This window comes from Lepidochelys kempii, chromosome 8, assembly GCF_965140285.1.
Source record: "Lepidochelys kempii isolate rLepKem1 chromosome 8, rLepKem1.hap1, whole genome shotgun sequence".
Classification (NCBI taxonomy): Eukaryota; Metazoa; Chordata; order Testudines; family Cheloniidae; genus Lepidochelys; species Lepidochelys kempii.
The window spans coordinates 98287981-98306157 of NC_136387.1; the positions used below are offsets into that span (position 1 = coordinate 98287981).

An 18177-nucleotide genomic window follows, 5' to 3' on the forward strand; every position below is an offset into this window, starting at 1 on the left:
CCTGCCCTGTCTTCTGAGTATAAATGTGGTGTGTATTATGTTTTGTCCTGGAGTTTCATAAGGTTTAAACTCTGAAAAGAACTTTTCCACACAGCATTTCATTGTGGTTTGTGTTGTACAAATATGTGTGAAAGCACTTTAGTTATCTGTGTTTTAATTATTTGTGTGGACAAAACTGACTAAAATATCATTTTGCTGATAGTAACATTATTAAGGAATAAACTAAAATTACGTCTGCCTGAATTTCTGCCTTTGAGGATGTAGCGGGCAAGGAACAGGACCATCTTGCTAGCCACTATCTACTAAAGAAAAACCTTTTCAAAGGGTGCCATCAATTAATGTGAACCTCTTAGTGACAGTAACACAAAAATATCTAGTCCTTTCTTATGTGAAAATAAGTTTATTAAAACTACTCATTGGCTAAGTGTAGTGAGCTTGCTAATTTTTTAGTTTTTGTATTAGTATGGAAATTAGCTGGTTTCTGACAGGGGAACAAAGAAATGCAATTGGAAATCAGGTTCAGTGCTTTTCTGCTTCCACCCGAAAAGCAGATTATACTCTCTAAATATTTTTTTCAGGGAGAACGTGCCTTTTTGCCGCAGTACTTACTTGGCTAGAGCTGACTAGATGGATTAATAAAGTGGGTTTGGGGCTGAATCAGTTAATTTAATGTCCGATCTGTACTAAAAGAGCTGAGTTAGCATCCCCCTCACACTCCGCCTTTTCCCCATTCATTTTGTGTCTTTGTATGGTTCTGAAGCCATTTTACAACACAGGTGACAAAATAAATACATTTCACTTGTGCTTTTGCAGGTGCCATGATTAGTTTTCTCATAGTATTTCTTCCCTTTTACTGGAAGCAACCCTGAAAAGTCAAGATTATTTAAAAATATCCGAAGTGTTCCTGATTGCTTATTAAGATCAACTTCGCAGAAAATATGAATGATACTGCCCTTAAAGAAGACGATTCAAATAGTCTTAAAAGCACAGACCGTGGAACCCGCGTTTATCGTTATAATGTATCCATGGGGGGTTGTAGTTATAGTCCTTTTAAATAAAAGAAGCCTTATTATTGTAGCTTTCTTCCACGGTTAAAATCATTCTAAGAAGATCACTTTGGGTGCCACCTCGGAGGTTTATTTTATCTTGCAGCACCAGAGGAAAGTTTTGGCACGTCTGGTTAGAGTCAAATAAAATAAAGTTAATATTATTTCTAAAGGTCGATTCTTTCACTTTCTGGTCAAGAGACTAAGAAGCATAGGGAATATTTTTCTCATTCGGCTGCAGATGATTTTAGCACATTATGGAAGGTCTTGAAAACCAGGAACAGGAAAACACACGTCAGTCCCCACTTCTATGGAAACCTGAACCCAAACCCATCTCCTTGCTACCTCCATGTGGCATAAAGGGTACCTTGGATAGAGACGCTTCTGCCGCCTTGAAATCTGGGGGTAGGTGGGTGGGAACCCAGCGTCCAAGAGGAGACAGCGGGAGATGCTCGCAGCCGCCCAGGGCTTTGGACCTTGCAGTCGGAAGGGCAGCCGTCACCCTCCCCGTGTCACCAGCATTCCCGCCGCGTGTCCAGCTTCCCCTTAAAATACTCGCCCTGCTAATTCGCTGCGGAGGCATCGGGGCTGTAAACCCTCGGCGCGGCACCTTCTCTTCGGCGACGGCAGAAAAAAATAATGAACTGCCGCTCGCAAGAGGCATAAAGACGCGCTGTCTGAAAGCCCGGGGGGCGGGGGCGGGGGTCGCCCCGGCTGCCCCCTCAGGCTGCCGGCGCAGCCGGCTTGGCTGGCGGAGCCCACTGGGAAGCGGGGTCGGCGTGCGGGAGCGGGCTGACCGCGGAGCCCCTCAGGCATGGGGGGGGGGGCTGAGACCAAGCCGCAGCAAGGCCCGCGGAGGAAACTAACGAAATAAATCAGACTGTTATTTAAGGCGCGGAAATTTAAAATATTTGGACAGGAAGAGAAAGGGAAAAGAAACCGTAGAAGCAAAGCTAACGGTTTCGGAGCCGCGCGTCCCCCCCTCGTCCTCCCCCGCGGCTTTGCTCGCCTGCAGCGGCCCGAGGGGCTGCTCAGACCTGCCCCGGGCGGACCAGGGGGCTGGGTTCAGCCGGGGAACCCCTCTGAGACCCGGCTTTATCTAACCCGCTCTTGAGAAGGGGTTGTAAGCAAATCCGACATTTTGAACGCATTTGTGGTGGGGCAAGATTTTTCAGACTGGCTTCTGGTTCCTTGGTGAGAAATGTCCCTCCCCCTCCCCGTCCCCAATCATGTAAAATACAACAGTCTCTAACAAGCAAAATACAGAAGCTTTTCCTTTCCTGGCTTTTTGGTGGGAGATTCACCAGTTTAGTAAGTAAATAATAACAATGTATGCCTGCTTTTAGTTGTTCAGTGATTTTCCCAAACCTCTTAAAATGAGATAATTTTCTGTGCGTTATATTTTTAAAAGCTTGAAATGATATTTTTCAATGATTTTTTGCGACTTTGCATTAATGAGCCCTGCATTGGCACTTAATAGTAAGTTCATTTATTATCCCACCATAGAATAAAACATTTCTTTCATTCCTCTAGTTGCACAGATTACCATACGAAGAAATTTCATTCATGTAGTTAAATACGCAGTCATTTACTATATTAATAGCGACGCTGAATTCATTTTAATATGCCGAATGCTAAGAATTGATTCAATACCTTTCCAGCATAATGACATAATGGGTTTCTTTATCTGCATTAGTATTGGACAGTTCATTCTCTGTTAATCTCAGGACATAAAGATTATTTCATTCTATTTCAAAGATGCTAAAATAGTTTAAACTATATTGGTTCCATACAGCAATACTTTAAATTTTGTCCTGGCTCAAATGGAATTCAGCAGTCACTGTCATTGTCCTGAAGTCAATTGCAAAACAAAGGCCAAATCCAGCAACCTTGCTAAAAGCAGTGTAATCCCTTTGGATAGGCTCAACTCCCCAAATTTGCATTTGTACATTGCCTGTTCTTTGTTTATCCCTGTATAGTTATCTATTTTGTGCTCTTTTCATTATATTTAGTCTGTGCTTGCAGAATCTGTTACTGTTTGTGTATTCCTCTCAGTGCTACGTTCTTTATTCCCCATTCCTCAAATGCTATATTAATCTCTGCTTCTATCAGCAGGACGCAATAAACTATCTCAATATTACTTCATTCTAATTTATACACGACACTATTTTGGATCTCTTAGTAAATATTAAACTGAGATATTCACAAACGTGGGAATTTTTAACACTAGTTTTTGTTGGTAGGCTATTGGTAGGGAAACACAAGTCATTTCTGAAACCACATTAAATTAGCAACTTTTTTTCAATATGGGGATCCTTATTAATGTAGAGCTCTTTTTTGTCTATGCTAAGTAAACTTTAGAGTTTTTTTTTAGAAAAGATAAACTGACAACTCCCTTCCTCCAAGTCAGAAGCTATCTCCAACTAGGCTGTACAGGGTGCGCACTACGGTAGCAAAAATGTATCTTTACTTTCCAGTAGTCGTTTTGTAGTTATTGTAAACTTCGTGATGTAAAAAAGGAAAATAATAGTATTTTAGCAGTATCAGAATGAGAAGTTTAATTTCCAATCTTGTTTCTGAGAAATAAAGAACTGTTTACAATTGAAATGTCAAAGAGTAAACAAAATGAACTTTAAATCAGGGGAGTGCTTTTCAACATTATTTATACACATTGCTAGCTAGAGCTTGGTCTCATTGGAAAACACCCTCCATCTAAAAAGGGGTCTGAAGTCCGTTGTAACTCGGCCATATTCCTTGCAATGAATGCCCTTATTTTTGAACCCAGGGGCGTTAGTTTTGGAGCCCAGGCTGTTTTTAGGAAGGCATTAATTAGACCGGTTCTGTTTAAATTAAAACTGGATGCTTGTAGACCTCAGGAGGGAGATCTAGCTTAGCAGATGGCATAGAAGCAAGACAGCTCCACAGATGAACTTTGCCTTCGGATTTAGAGAACGGTTCCCTGCGGGTGTGGGGAGAAAGTGAGAAAACATAGTGGAGACTCAGCCTTATAGCGAAACGATGAAGCATGTGAATGCCTAGTTGTAAAGATGGGGAAAGAATGAGGACATCACGCAATGTTTTAGGCTGAGTGGCAAAGTGACAAGGCCATTCTGTGAGGACCAGCACGGGTTTGTTTGTGGCCATGTAACCCTATCGGATTGTGAATTGCACTCCAAGGTTTTAATAACTCGAAATATGTTTCTTTTAGTAATCTTCGTGTAATTTATTGTGTAGATTCTTTCATAAAACGTGCACCACATGCTCCATCCTATTTAGGTGATTGATTTACAAATTATTTATGAACAAAAATTATAACATTGAAAATGAATGCACACAGCTCCATCTGTCAGAGAGGTTTTTAATCAAGAACACAGCAATGTGACAGCGAGTGTATAGTAAACACGTGATAAACAGTTTCTGGAAAAAAAAATTTTTGTTTTCAAACAATGGTTATTGATTCTGGGGGGTAAAACCTTTGCTGAAAAATTAAAATAATCTTAACTAAAGTATATTCCCCCTTTCAGTGCTATTTTGTTGATATTTGTAAATGTGTTCGTTTTACATTGATTTGATTCCATCTCTTTAATGCAGTTAAAATGTTTAGAATATTAAAAATAAAGCACTTAAACCTGCTGATCTGCCAGACGACTAACACCTATAACATGGTATAAAATGTTGACAGTAAACTCAGTCCGACAAGGTGCTGAGCATCGTCAGCGCCCATTGCATTCATGGAGGCAGAAGGCGCTCAGCGCCGCGCAGCATCGGACGGTAGGTGACTGTGGGTCTCCGAAATGCTCCCAACCATATTCAAGCATTAAAATATTGTTAATTAAAATATTCAGGGTTGTGTTGTGTTTCACGTGCAAGCGATAATATAATGTTATGAGAAAAAACGTGATTCCCTCTAAATTCCATTGTATTCAAATATCCACGGTTTGTGAGATGCAACATAAGTAAAATGATTAATTAAAATAAAAAGTTTGGTGGAAAGCAAATATTTCTTAAATAGAGTCTACCTTCTCTTCGATTGTGGAGTGACCAGAAAACTGGGATCTCTCTGTTGGTATCACAGCCTTATTATACTCTTTCCTCTGACAATGGTTGTCTGCTGCTTGTTTTGAAACTAGGAAAGTGTATTGTTCCGTGCACAGAACAACCAAGCTTAGCTGTTTTAACCTCTGGCAAACAAATAAGCCACTTACATTGTTGCTGTTAATCAATTTCAGAAGCAGATTTGTGAAAGATTAAATACAGTGAAAAAGAAAAGTATAATCTCAATCTAGAAAGCAAATTACCTAGTTCTACAAGCTCTTATTAGTGTCCAAATGCAGCTATTTCCTGACACTTGTAGGGCCCCATCCTGCTGTCTTTACAGGCCAAACGTCCTTTAAATTCAAGCGTTGCCTGAACCACAGGCTACACCCTTTAATGTCCTGTTTTGTCAGAGACAGTGCTTAAAATTGTGAAGCATGATCTTGAGAAAAAATATCACAGTAAAACATTTTTTAAAAGTAAATGTCAGAAACATAAAGCATTTTAGCATATAGCTTGTTTAGAATTAGTGACCTAAAACAAACGAAGAAAGTGTACAAATATACACTGCAAGAACTAAGCAAAAGCGATCAACATGTGTCCATGTTGTGTCTCTTCTAGCATTGTGCGGATGGCAGGTGCAGGGCAATGCTGTTGGTGTGATTTGTAAATATATTCATTTGCTACACAGTCTACACCTTTTCAGTTTCACCAGACTTGCACTAGTTATTTAAAGAAGAAGAAGAAGAAAATAAGTTGTAATAAATGTTATTAAAAACAAGGGCTATACGCTTTGATGTCCAACTAAGAAGTTGTCCGTGTTTGATTTAATTCATGTCTGCCGCTTCTGCCCTTAAACTGCTGCCTTCCATTAGTTTAACTACATCGTTCCTCTTGTACAGCTTAGCCAAGTCGTAGGCAGTGTCTCCCTTCTTGTTCTGATGTTCCACCTTGCTTGCTGTATGCTTAATAAGGAATTCCACTACTGGGAGGTGGCCTTCTCTAGCTGCCAAGTGCAATGGCAGGTTTCCGTCATTATCCTCAATGTTAACATCAGCGTTAAACTCCAGTAAAGTCTGCAGCGTGTCCAGGAAACCCGCTCTGGCTGCATCATGAATTACAGCGAACCCTGTACTGTCTTTCAGATCAGGATTAGCACCTGTAATTAGCAACCTCCTGGCAATTTCAGGATTCCCAAGTTTCATCACCTAAAGAGGAAAAATAAGAGTTTAATACTCCAAATAATATTAGAACTACTCGTTTCACTCACTTGTTTGAGAATCTTCATTTTTCTATTTGAGCTTTGTCACTGTTGGAAACCCATTTTACCTATGCAGAGGAACCCTGGTAGAAAATTGATGTAAGAGTAAACTTAACTTTCCAATTTCTACACTAGCCACAGTAAATTTACGAATAATTCTATTCTTTCAGTGAGAAATATATTTCTATCTCACAGGAGATTAATATCAAAATGAGCTAGTGTGGAATATTGAGGTTATCATGCTTTTTTATAATGTTGCCTTCTATCTCAACTTTTTCGTTGCTAAAATCTATGTATAAATCTGTTTCATTTACCATAAATATTGAGAAACTTTAATTAACTTCTTTAAACTCATTAAGTATAAGATGGATGACTTTCTGAGGCTCTGATATTCATGCTTTCAGTAACACAAAATGTAGGATAAACTCTCCAGTAAGTGTTTAAATTGTCTCTTTCTTGTCATTAAATGTCAGTATGACCTTATAAATGTGCCGTAGTTCTATATATAAAGAAAATAATCCTTCAACGTTTTCTGCAAGATCTGTGCTTCATTGTGTGCTGCCCAAAATGGAGAACTTAAGAGAGATGACCTAAAGTTCACATAAGTTCTTGTAAAACAAACATTTTTATCTCATAGCTTCAGAATTTGTCTAAGCAATCTGTCAGTGTATGTTGTTAAAAATAACACTCCTAAGAAGAGCGATCAGTGTTCCTAATGATTCTTTTTGTTAAGTAAAACTTTATTTCTTTAACCTTGTCTGATCACATCATTAACCTATTATAACTGAGCACACGGACATCTCTGATTAGGGGTTTGAGTGGCTTGGCCTGACCCCAAAGTTCGCCAGAACTTCTGTCCCTTCAGTCTTTAAAAGAATGAAACAACATAGATCGTTTATAATTTTCCCATGTTACAGTCTATGTTTTTTCAAGACCTAGTATTCAACTACTCTAGCAAGGAGACAAATTTATTATCAACATCAGATAAGGGAAAAATACCTTCTTTACTTCTTTAGAAATTTTCAACCGATATCTTGAAAATCTTGCAAAGAAGCTTTCTTTTACTAGCATAAACAAGGATTACAGTTACACTAATGTCACCACAAATTACAAATTCTACAAGGCAGTTGTTGAAAGTCTGCTGTTATTGAAAAATAAATGTGTATTAGGCTTTGTGAAAACGGCACATATAAAATACATATTATTATAGGATAGGGTAGGGTTGGGATTGGGGAAAGGTTATCTGTGATAAGAGATAACTGAATGTTTCCTTTACATTACCTGCCATACCTTTCAATTCTGGATAGAGATTATAAGAGGTACGGCTATACCTCTGGAAAATAAGTGAGGGCATCCTCCTCTTTTTTCCCCCTTTTTTCTTATTGTTTGGTAAATCCTAGGCGTATCTGTTATTCTTTCGGGGAGCCCATCCTCGATTCCTTGCGCACCCTAAAACTTCAGTGTGATACAAAAGGTAATGCTCGTCGGATTTAGGATACAATTGTGGCGTCAAATATCAGTGATATTGTAATTTGGGGGCTGGGGTGTGGGGGGGGGGGGGTAAGAGAGGTCTGTGGAACAAACCTGAAGGAGGTGAAACTCAATATCTGAGGCCTGCATGAGTACGTATCGTCAAAAAGAAAAAGTGCGGAGGAAAATATTTATAAGTAGATTAAATTAGCATAACTGCACACGAAAATACAATTTCACTTTCAGCCGGCTCAGTACCGAGTGAACCACATTGGAGACTGTTGATTGAAAATATTCTTGACCTCTGTCACCTACCCAGAGCATGTTTCAGGTTTATGCATACTGAAAATAAGTAGACAGACAACTCTGGTTTGATTGGTGTTATGGTTCACTAAATCGGTGATGATTAAGCTGCAATAAAAGTAGATATGATCAGATGTATGCTCATGTTTAAGATAGCTGGGTGCTATGCCACGGTGTAAAATATTTCCCAGTGTAAGTCTGTTGATCGCTATTTTTGTAAAGCCCTATATTTTACTGCAGCGCAACTGAATTTTTCAGCCTCATTTTAAGGATAAAAAATTTGGCAAAGCGTTTCCTGATTTCCTACAGAAGTTAGTGTGTGTGAGGTTTCGATACAAGGTCTTTCATTCTCTTATAAAGTGTCTGCAGTGTCACCCAATCCCCTGCCTATGTGATAATAGTAAAAATAGTGCAAGGATAATCGTATAGTTCTTGCGTTTAACTGAAACAGAAAAATAAGAATGATTATTGTGTTCAGACAAGAATTTCCTCTTTTCCAGATCCTGCATTTTGATTTTAAGCCAAAGACCCAGTAAGTGTCTGGATTTCAGTTGCAAACAACACAGTGCCTGAAAAGAACATTTCAGAAGTGAACAGTAGTTCGTATTTGAAAAGAGAAACAAGTTTTTAAAAGTGTGAACTTAAACAAAACAAAACTATGACTCTAGTTTCACATTTCCTTACACAGTGTACAGTATAAATAGCCACAGAATTTCACCCTAGTTAAAAATAGCCAGTTTCACGTTTTCATCTGTATTCTAACATTTTCGCCATCATTTTGATGATCTTAAGAGAAAAAAACTTTAATCGGTTCCAATATTTAGCGGTTGGATCGGTTCCAACTACTGCCTCTAAATCTAAATACTGAAAATTAGGACGTACAATCGTATGGCCTCCGAAGTGAAATCTTTTGAGTTCATCCACTAGTGTCCGGTTTGAAAATACTATTTTTATTCAGCCTTAATTATGAATGGGTAGGCAAGTGATTCAGACTGAACTCTAACTCCTTCGCCTAACTGTTGCTGTACCGCTAAAGGTACTCAGTGCCAGGGCAGCATGTTTCCACATGCAGAAAGGTCATTCGTCACAAACACCCTATCGAGGAAAGTACCATCCACTCCAGAATAAATACTCGAGAAAATTCATGTATTTTTCTACCCTATGTTTTTTTTTTTAAAACAACACAAAACCTCAAATAATAATCCGTATGTGTTTACAATTCTTCTATGAAACAGTGCTCAGCTAGGATGGTTTCTTTTCATCTCGCCAACCTTTTCTTTGCCTTCCTTCCCCTTCCCCCAATAATAAAATTGGATGAAACTCGCAATCTATTTGATATTGAGGATGATCCCCGTTTAAAATAATGGTTTTTGGCCAGTTGTATTTCAAGTACGTCATTTTAGGGAGTTAGAGCCACTAAAGTTATAAAATATGGCAACCAACTAGGTTAAAACAAATACAGAAATTTTGTTACACCCGCCTATTTAGAACCTTGTCTTTCTGCAACGCGGGTCACGTAGGTAGCAGTGATGAAATATTTTCTCTCTCTCTGGATACCAACCTGCAGCGCAGTCCTCCCAAATCCATTTTGGGCATTGACGTTTACATTCGTTTGCAACAAATTAGTAAGTTGCACTAGGTCCCCCCTTGCAGCTGCGGACGCCAACTCGTTCCCCAAAGGCTCGGCCATTCTTTAGGGTGACTGACGATCGAAAAAAGGTGAGTTTGGGGTTTTTTTTAACCAGGCATGACATCGGAGACTGACAGAAGGACTGGGATGGTTAATCTTCTGGAGTAGACCTTGTAGTAAATACTCGTAAAAAACTGCTTGCCAAAAGCCCGCCCCTAAATTCACACGTGATTATTCAGCAAAACTGCAGCTCCACTTGAAAGAATATTTCTTTGCTTCTACACGTAGAGTAACTCACATTAAGGACTTGGGCCATTTTAAAGGGGAGCTATATTAATATATAATATCTTATATATGTTACAGATAACATATATACACATACCTAGAAGGCTAACTCAGACTGAAGAAGAAAACAACCCACCCTTATTCAAGTCGAGATTTGAGACTCAGCAGGAACAGCTTCGCCGAGAATTCTTCGTAAGCCGCATGCATCCACTATCGGTTGGGGTGCCCCCCTTCATCGCGGGCAGCTGCGTTTATTCCAAGCCAAGTATGCAAAAAAGGAAGAAGAAGAAGAAAAAAAAAAGCCAGCCAAGGGGAGACAGCAGGAGGCTGATCCGCGGCACAGCTCACACGCTAGCTGCCTTCACCCGGACGGGTCTCGGTTTCAGCGAATCTTCCCCGGCGGAGAAGGCGCCCGGGGTCCCCAGCGGCTGCCGCCCCAGGCGCAGGCTCGGCGGCCCCCAGCAATGGTGGCTCGGTGCATTCAGAAGGGCGCCGGGTCCTGCGGCGGTCCGAGGGCGGCTGCATGCCGGTGCCAGCGCCTCCGCCAGGGCTCAGGGGCCGGAGGAGAAGCCCAGCGGCGGCGGCGGCGGCGGCTCCATCGCGCCGGCCGGGGCGATCTCCGAGGTCCACAGCGGCATCACGGCTGCAAGCCGCGGGGTGAGCCCTTCCCGCCTAGGGCTCGCCGTGCCGCAGCCCGGCCCCCTGGGCTCCGCCGGCCCTTCGGATCGCGGGGTCCCTCTTTCGCTCCCCGCAGCGAGCGGGCCGGGAACAGGGGCGGGAGGAGGCAGCGGGTCTCCGGGGCTGCGAGGTGACCCCGACCCCCCCCCCGCCCCCGGAGCAGGGAAGCGCAGGTCCGGCTCTCCTGCGCCCAGCGGCGGCCGCGAACCGGCGGTGCCACCGTCCCAGCCCTGCCAAGCCGCCGCCGCCGCAGTGACAGCCGCGACTTTCCTCCTCGCCGGGCTCCGCCAGACCCGCCGCCGGCTGCCCGGCCAAGCGCGGCTTCCGTCGCCCCCCGACACCCGGCCGGTTTCTGCCGCTCTCCTTCCTCTTCCCCGGTTTTAACCTCATCAGCTTTTTTTGAAAAGAAAAAAAATTTGAGCGCTTTTTGAGTTGAAATACCCGCCCACCTTGTAACGGCAGAGATTTAAGGAGGCCCGGCGGAGTTGCTTTGCCGCCTCCAGGCGAGCAGGAAGGCCTGCGTCGGCGCACACCCTCCCCTTCGCCTTCACGCACCTCGCAGGCCCCAGCAGCCCCGGGCAGCGCGCTGAGCGGCAGTTTGCACGCTTAGCCTCTTGTTTCCCGTGTGGCATCCAAGGTTAAAATCATGCCCCAGAAGAACAACCCCCCTCCACCCCCCACCCCTCAGATTGCCTTGCAAGAGGGCCGCTGGTGAGGCCTAAAGAGGAGATTCCCCTTGACACAGCTGCAGGGCCAATCCCTAGGACCCCAGGGCTGTGGAAAGGTGTCTGTGGGCAGGCACCCCATGCTGTTCCTGCCACACTCTCTTGCTGTAATATCAGGGCACTAGTTAAGGACAGAGGTGCGTGTCCATAAGCAGCCTTCCAGTGGGCAGTCCATAGAAGGGTCACCGGGCCCGGTCCTTTTTCTCATTCAAGTAAATGTGGGACGTGCTACTGAAATCAATGAGAGCAGCATCGGGCCAACTTGAGTGTAGCGAGCATCCCGAAAGGAGGCAGTTTCCAGGTCCCCACACTAAGGCTTGCTCCCTAAAGACAAGGTCATGGCTAAAGGGTCAATGTCAGATGATTCTGACTGTGAACAGCGATAATCCAGGGCAGAAAGCTTTGCTTCTCTTGTCTCTAGCATCCTCGAAAAACTGAAAACTGCCATGTTCAGTGAAAAATACACATGGCTATAATGGAAGAAATGCGGGATCCACTTGTATGTCAGAGGAGAAGGAAGTAGCGATGAGAGGGAGTGAGGATTTTATTGCCAGAGGTGACTAAAATCATTTGAATTGTAAACGGTTTTAAATACTGAATTGCTCCAAAATCAGTGAGCCTTGGAAGCCTGAATTCCACACAGGTCATCGCTCTGAAAAGTATGCTGTACTTCGCATCAGATTCAGGACTCCCATATAAGTATACCGAATACGTTCTTTTGATAAATACTCTGTCAATCTATTTTCCATGCGTAAGCAAAACGTTCATTTTAATACACACTCTGGCTAACTCAATGAGATGTTAAATGGAGCTGTTTAGAAACAATACCAGATAATTAAAGGAGCCGATCCTGCACTCACTTCTAGGCAAAACTCCCATTGACAACAATGGAAGTTTTGTATGCGTAGGCAGCGCAAATGCGGGGCCTGATTTAAGATACCTAATGCTAGAAATATAATTTGTTTTTAAAGGTTTGAAATGTAGGCAGTCAAAAAGCAAGTTAAAAGTAGTTAGAAGTACTGCTTAGGCATCTGAGTCTCCTGGCAAAGTTCTGTGGCTTCACAGCCACATTTTCCTATTTTGAAAATGTTTTTCTTTTCTCTGTTTTGTGAAAAAATGACACAAGCAACAAGGGAAGCTGATGAACGGGCTGATACAGTGAATAGCACAGGAAATAGTGAAACTGACTATCCTCACATTGTTGTCAAATGCACAAAGCAAACAAGATGAAAAAAGCACATACTTTTACAAATTCTATTATAACAAACCTAGCTGTTATAAGTAACAATAGGGAGTAACAGTTTTCTAGGCAGAAGTGTGATATTTTAACTACCTTCAAAGTTAATTCCAGAAATGTATGTTTTCAATAACACTGCTTTTCTGAAAACAGGCATTATATTACAATATTATTTAGGAGACGGTGTTTCATTCGGTAGCTTGCAAATACATTCTGCGCTGACTTACACCTAGTTCAAGTCTATTAACTTTAATTGAATGATATGTAGGTTAAGTCATTGCAGAAATTGACCCATAAATACGATATTCTTTTACTAATCTTTGTATACGACACTTAAGAAGAATCCTTCTTTTGTTAATAATTTCAGCTCACAGAAGTGACTGGTCATCGTCACAAAAATAGTTTACTTTGAGACACTGAAGGCCTCTCTTTTTTTTCAGCTTAAATTGACCAGGCAGAAAAGTAGCATCATACCACCTGCTGCCTTTTATGTCCTTTTAAAATGTCTGTAGGAAGGAGCACGTTGTTTTTAATTAATCACTGTTAACAATTACAAAGAGACATATCTTATAAAATAGAAAGAGCTGTAACAGCGTCCAACACAACAGTAAAAACAAAAACAAAAACAACCACCCCAAACCCTCTGCAGACAGATATAATCATCGGACATCACACCGGAGAACTGCAAACATGTACCCACCTGACTTCCCTACCTTCCAAGTACCATTTATAATTTATCCAGTATGTATAGGAAACACCCAGTTTGGGAGTATTTAAGAGTTGTGAGGGGAATAAACGAAGTTATTTATATTATTGTAATCTGGACTGCAACGTAGGTTTAGCATTTTTCGTCTTCTTATCATTTTGGTCCCGATCCTGCTACTTATTTAGCTTAAGATGGATACTTTTCGCTTAAAATATTGCTTTGATAAGCACCAGGTAACTAACCTTTGACTACAGCTGATGGACGTGAGTAATATTGCAGCGCTATTTACTAAACTACAGTTTTAAATTGCTGACAGAAAATAGCTGGCTTTAATCCAATTTACAAAACTTGCCTTTCAGCCTTTATTATAGTTACTCTGTAGTAATATGTGGGTAGATTGGTTTATAGTTGAGTATATACGGTCTCTGGTATCGAAGCACATAGTGTGTATAGTACAGACTTGTCTGTAATGTCAAGCAGTGGAAAAAGGAGATAGTGTGACAGTAATAGCTGTGTCATCTATACATTCTGTAAAGTTAAACCAGAAGGATTAAACTAACAAGGTGTAGTAAATCTCTACTGCAAAACCAGTCAACGTGAATTGGAACAGGAGTAGGACAAAGTGGAATATCCAGTTTGAATGACATATTTTGCTTTCCATCCCAAGTAGGGCTTTGATATTGTTATAGTTCACCTTGACATTCTAAAACGATTGTCTAGTCATATGAAACAAACCAAATGCATCATAAAGATCACAGTTCTTATTAGCATCTAGCAATGTGCCTTAATAATTCTATCTCCTGCTATCTTACTGCTTTGTTGTGGGCAAATGGTCTAACCTGCAGACAGATACAATTAAACTTTTCGATGTTCGTCTGCAGCTTGTAACTTGCATGCAATGTTTATTTCCCTAAATCACCCTCCCTTTCTTTAATGGCTTCCATTGTCACTTATTCTTTCTCTATTTTCCCCTCCCCCCTCCTCCCTTTTAGTATCAGTCCTGCCATTATTTTTCTGATGATCAGCAGGAAGCCCATATATTCTGAACAGGCTTGTATATATCGTCTTACAAACGCGAAAATAAAATCATTCAAGAACTAACTTTATGTATCTTAAAATAGAAAAGAATATCTAGAATCGCAAATATGTTGTAATGTAGATCTTGTCCATCGTGTAATGTTAGGAAGGCTGTGTGACTGATTCTGTGTTTGACCTTAGGTGGCAGCGAAGTAACTAGAAATTATGCAGGGGGTGGAATAAAACAAATTGGATTAATTAGCCAGTTAAAGAGTCAAACTGTGTATATAGCCAGAGGAGAGATGGAAAACATTAGGGGACATATATTGACAAACAACAAAGAACGTTGAAAACTAGGACTTGCATAAATATTATGAAACAAGTTTAGTGATTATATGTGATGGAGCTGAGACCTAAAGTGCTGTTGTGGGAAACCTAAGAGTAAAGGGCGGGCTATTATGCATATTAACATCTGTTGGGTCATAAACCTATGAAACCTATGTCAAATTGGTTGTTTCCCATATGAGAGGAGTTACAAGGACTGAGAAATTAATCTTGCACACCTAGCCATCCCTTTTCTTTTTTTCTCATTAAAAGGAAGTCACTGTTTGCCCAGTGTATAAAAAAATCATGTACTGTCAAAGGAAAATGAAATTATGTTTAAGGAACAATTAATCTGGCTTGGAGCTGAATCACTGTATTTATATATGTCACAATGAAAGCACCTGTTTTGTTTATCAGTGACAATCTGTTTATATACAAAGCAACCAGATACTGTGGTACAGAAAGGCACAACTGTCTCAGTGCTGCATTAATCATAACCACAACAGATATAGCTAAAACACTTCTATGGGTGTTCTCTTTGAGAGAGGCATTTCTATGTAGGAGTGTATTTGGAGGGAGAAATGGTATCTGGCTTAGGCCTCAATGGGACAATAATGATTTGACGTTTCATCCTGTGATTCATAGCTCCACTGAGTTACACCTTAATTCAGGCACACACAGTAGTTTACAACATAAAAACACCTAGGTCTTTGTCATGCTAGATGGGAACAGGTAATCCAGGTCAAACTGGTGATTGCCAGAAAATACGGTATAAAGAAATACCCTAATCACCCTACCGATGAACAATTGTTTCAAACCTGAAATAACATTCGTCATTAATATAGAGCTGTGTCAAAATGCCAAGCAGAATTAATGAAGTTAAAATAAATCAAGATATTAATTATCATTGAAAAATAAAGCAGTCATTCATAACCGGGGGAGCTACTTCAAAGGGGGCTTTTAACCCTCAAATGACACTGAGAGAGAAGACGGTGAGGTAATAGCTTTTATTGGACCAGCTGAGAGAGACAAGCTTCGGAGTCTTCAGGTCTGGGAAAGGTCCTCGGAGCGTCACAGCTCAGTACAAGACTGAACAGACGCTGAACTATCTGTATCATCTTGTATTTAGCGGTCACCCTATCAGTACCTTTCCCAGAGCTGAAGACAAGCTCAGTGGGGCTCCGAAGCTTGTCTCTCTCACCTACAGAAGCGAGTCCAAGGAAAGCTATTACCTCATCCCCCTTCTCTCGCTATAAGCCTGGCACCCACAGGGCTACCCCAACCCTGCATGCTGAGACTCAGGACTGTAGGGCGACGCTTCCTTGTGCAACGAGGCCGACCATGACCTCAGGGAAGGCCTAAACGTGAGCCAAGTGCCCCCTAGACCTGCCAGGCTTTATTCCCTGGGTTGCAGGGAGCGACTCCCTCCTTTGTGATCGTGGCTGGTTTCGAGGCCGGTTCTAAACGCCCCGTGGCGCGGCACGATTTTGCGGTGTGCGTTTTGCAACGAGAGCCCCTGGCAATCAACCCCCTCCCAGCGGCGCGGCGCGGCGCGGAGCCGGGCCACCGTCGCAGCGTTCTCCGGCCCGCGGAGCGCCGCGCCCGGCGCCGCTCCCGCAACGCCCGCGCCCGGGGGCCCCGCTTCCCCCGGCCCGGCAGCGGCGCCAGGGCTTGGCGCAGCCTCCGCGCGCTGCCGGAAAGACACAAGCCCGCTCCCTCCCCCCCGCCCCCGGCTTTTCTCCTCGCCGGCGCTTGACAGAAGGGTCACGTGGCAGCCGCAAAGCGCCTCTTTGCGACCTCAATGACAGGCAAAATGTGCGACAGACGCTTTGCGAGCCAGGGAGGAAGCAGCGCTGCCTCCTCCTCTCTGTGGCACGGCAGCGGAGGGCGCCGCTCGGAGGGGCCGGCTGCCCCCCTGCCCCTTCCGCGCCGAGCTCCCCTCTTCCCGCAGGCGCACGCCGGGGACCCCTCCCGTTCTCCGACGCCGGAGCGAGCCTGAGGAGCGGCCCCAGGAGCGGGGGAGCAGCAGGGGGATTGTCTCGGCTCGGAGCTCCCATGAGCTCTTAGCCTCCCCGCCCCGGTCCCCAGCAGCAGCAGCAGGCTCCAGGTGCACAGTGCAGACAAGAGCCGGGGACCCGGCCGGCTGCAATGGCGTCCAACATGGACCGAGAAATGATCCTGGCAGATTTTCAGGTACGTTTCAACCCCCGCCCCCCCCAGCCTCTCAGTCCCCCTCGCCCCTCTTTCTCCTTATTTCTGTGCCGCCCCCTCTTCGTGCCGGGGTTCGGCTCTGCGGGCGTGGGGCCCCCCGCCCCCCTCAGCTGTTCGCTCGTTTGTTTTACCCTGGTCAGCCTGCCCTGCTCTCCGAACTCGCGGCGTGAGCCTGAGCCGCCTTTGAACACGCGCAGACCGTTTCTAAAGGCACCTTCATCCCTGCCCCCCTTCCCAAACCTTCAGACAAGCCATAGCCTCGCTCGCCCACTCCAGGCAAAATCCTAGAAGATACAAAACTCATTTCTTCTCCCCATGGTCACTGTGTGTAACCTCTTAGCTGTCAATAGGCCACTTGCTGTGCTGGAGATGGGTGCTCATCTCCATCATAAAGTAAACATCAAGCGCACTGGGACAATGGCTGCCTCCACCTGTGATAGCTTGATTGAGTAGGAAGTTTGTTTTTTTTTAAATAAGAATGACGAAATATATATATTTGTAAAGAGAGAAACATTCACTGGGAAGTCTTTCACCATGCAAGGAAGTTTAAAAAAAAAATCCCCAGAATACCTTAATTTCAATCCCAAAGCTAGTGTTTCCAATTGAAAGTGATATTTAACAGGTTTGTGGGTATTTAGTTAATCAGTTCAGTGTAGTAGCTTGGTAGCTTTATTTTTCTATAATGTTTCCTCATGAACAAGTTAAACAGGCATTTACTTCTCTCCCTTCTTTTAAAGGATACAATAAACTGAAATTAGTTCTGAGGGTGTGTGTATGTGTGAAACAACTTGGAAAAGTGTCTTTCATTGTCTTGCATGTATTTGTTTCATGTATGTGGTGTTTTTTGTTTTTAATCTTAAGACATGTCTATTGTTTGGTGCATGGGAAGACCTTAAATTAGCTCCCAGGATTGGGGCCTAGGCCTATTTACCTCTAAATTTCAAAAGATTGAGCAATTCACTAGGAACATAGCTTCATTTGGTGATTATATCTATTATTTATTTTAAAAAAGCTTTTTTTTTACCTCTTCTTTTTGAGCGTGTGTATACATGTATGTAAACACACATTCATAAAGATATTCCTTAATAAGAATTATTCGATCATAACAAATACAATTTAATGTCTCTTCAAAAAATATTCTCCTCTGCTGAGGTGCCTACAAAAAAACTTGATAACGAATAGGCTGCTGGTGTCATGCTGACCAATTCTGTCTCACTGTTCCCTTGTACTCCTCTGTCTGTCTCTTATT

The 18177-nt window shown here is 42.7% G+C and overlaps 3 protein-coding genes across 10 annotated transcripts in view; 1 reads left to right on the forward strand and 2 right to left on the reverse strand.

Annotated features, from left to right (window-relative positions):
* The window catches only part of LOC144930821 (uncharacterized), a 32987-nt gene extending 31024 nt beyond the window's left edge, over positions 1–1963 (reverse strand). For all 3 annotated transcript variants that reach the window (XR_013636227.1, XR_013636228.1, XM_078854177.1), the window contains exon 1: positions 1414–1963. The gene's annotated coding sequence lies outside the window, so the exon portion shown is untranslated. The remainder of the gene's footprint in view (positions 1–1413) is intronic.
* A 2427-nt stretch (positions 1964–4390) lies between these two features.
* Positions 4391–11242, reverse strand: CDKN2C (cyclin dependent kinase inhibitor 2C). Of its 5 annotated transcripts, none has more exons than XM_073357754.2 (4): positions 10167–11229; positions 7633–7797; positions 7342–7406; positions 4391–6289 (listed from the first exon to the last, which is right to left on the reverse strand). In XM_073357754.2, the coding sequence occupies exons 2-4, from the start codon at positions 7694–7696 to the stop codon at positions 5909–5911; spliced, it is 510 nt and encodes a 169-aa protein (XP_073213855.1). In that variant the 5' UTR covers positions 7697–7797; positions 10167–11229; the 3' UTR covers positions 4391–5908. The 5 variants fall into 5 exon arrangements, 3 of the variants coding, with proteins under 3 accessions (XP_073213855.1, XP_073213856.1, XP_073213853.1); XM_073357755.2 differs by lacking the exon at positions 10167–11229 and adding an exon at positions 9677–9735; XM_073357752.2 differs by lacking the exons at positions 7342–7406; positions 7633–7797 and adding an exon at positions 9677–9817 and having other exon boundaries at positions 10167–11228.
* A 5286-nt stretch (positions 11243–16528) lies between these two features.
* Positions 16529–18177, forward strand: part of FAF1 (Fas associated factor 1) — a 309253-nt gene continuing 307604 nt past the window's right edge. For both annotated transcript variants that reach the window (XM_073357756.2, XM_073357758.2), the window contains exon 1: positions 16529–16910. In XM_073357756.2, coding sequence (XP_073213857.1) covers positions 16866–16910 — 45 coding nt within the window. In that variant the 5' untranslated portion in view covers positions 16529–16865. The remainder of the gene's footprint in view (positions 16911–18177) is intronic.

Excerpts from the sequence above, each read along its gene's own strand:
- CDKN2C (XM_073357754.2), bottom strand. The coding sequence starts at position 7,696 with ATGCCCTCACTTATTTTCCAGAGGTATAGCCGTACCTCTTATAATCTC. Across the intron at positions 7,407-7,632 it reads TCTCTATCCAGAATTGAAAG|TAAAAGAAAGCTTCTTTGCA; the intron begins GTATGGCAGGTA and ends TGTTTATGCTAG. Across the intron at positions 6,290-7,341 it reads TTTCTAAAGAAGTAAAGAAG|GTGATGAAACTTGGGAATCC; the intron begins GTATTTTTCCCT and ends TTTCCTCTTTAG.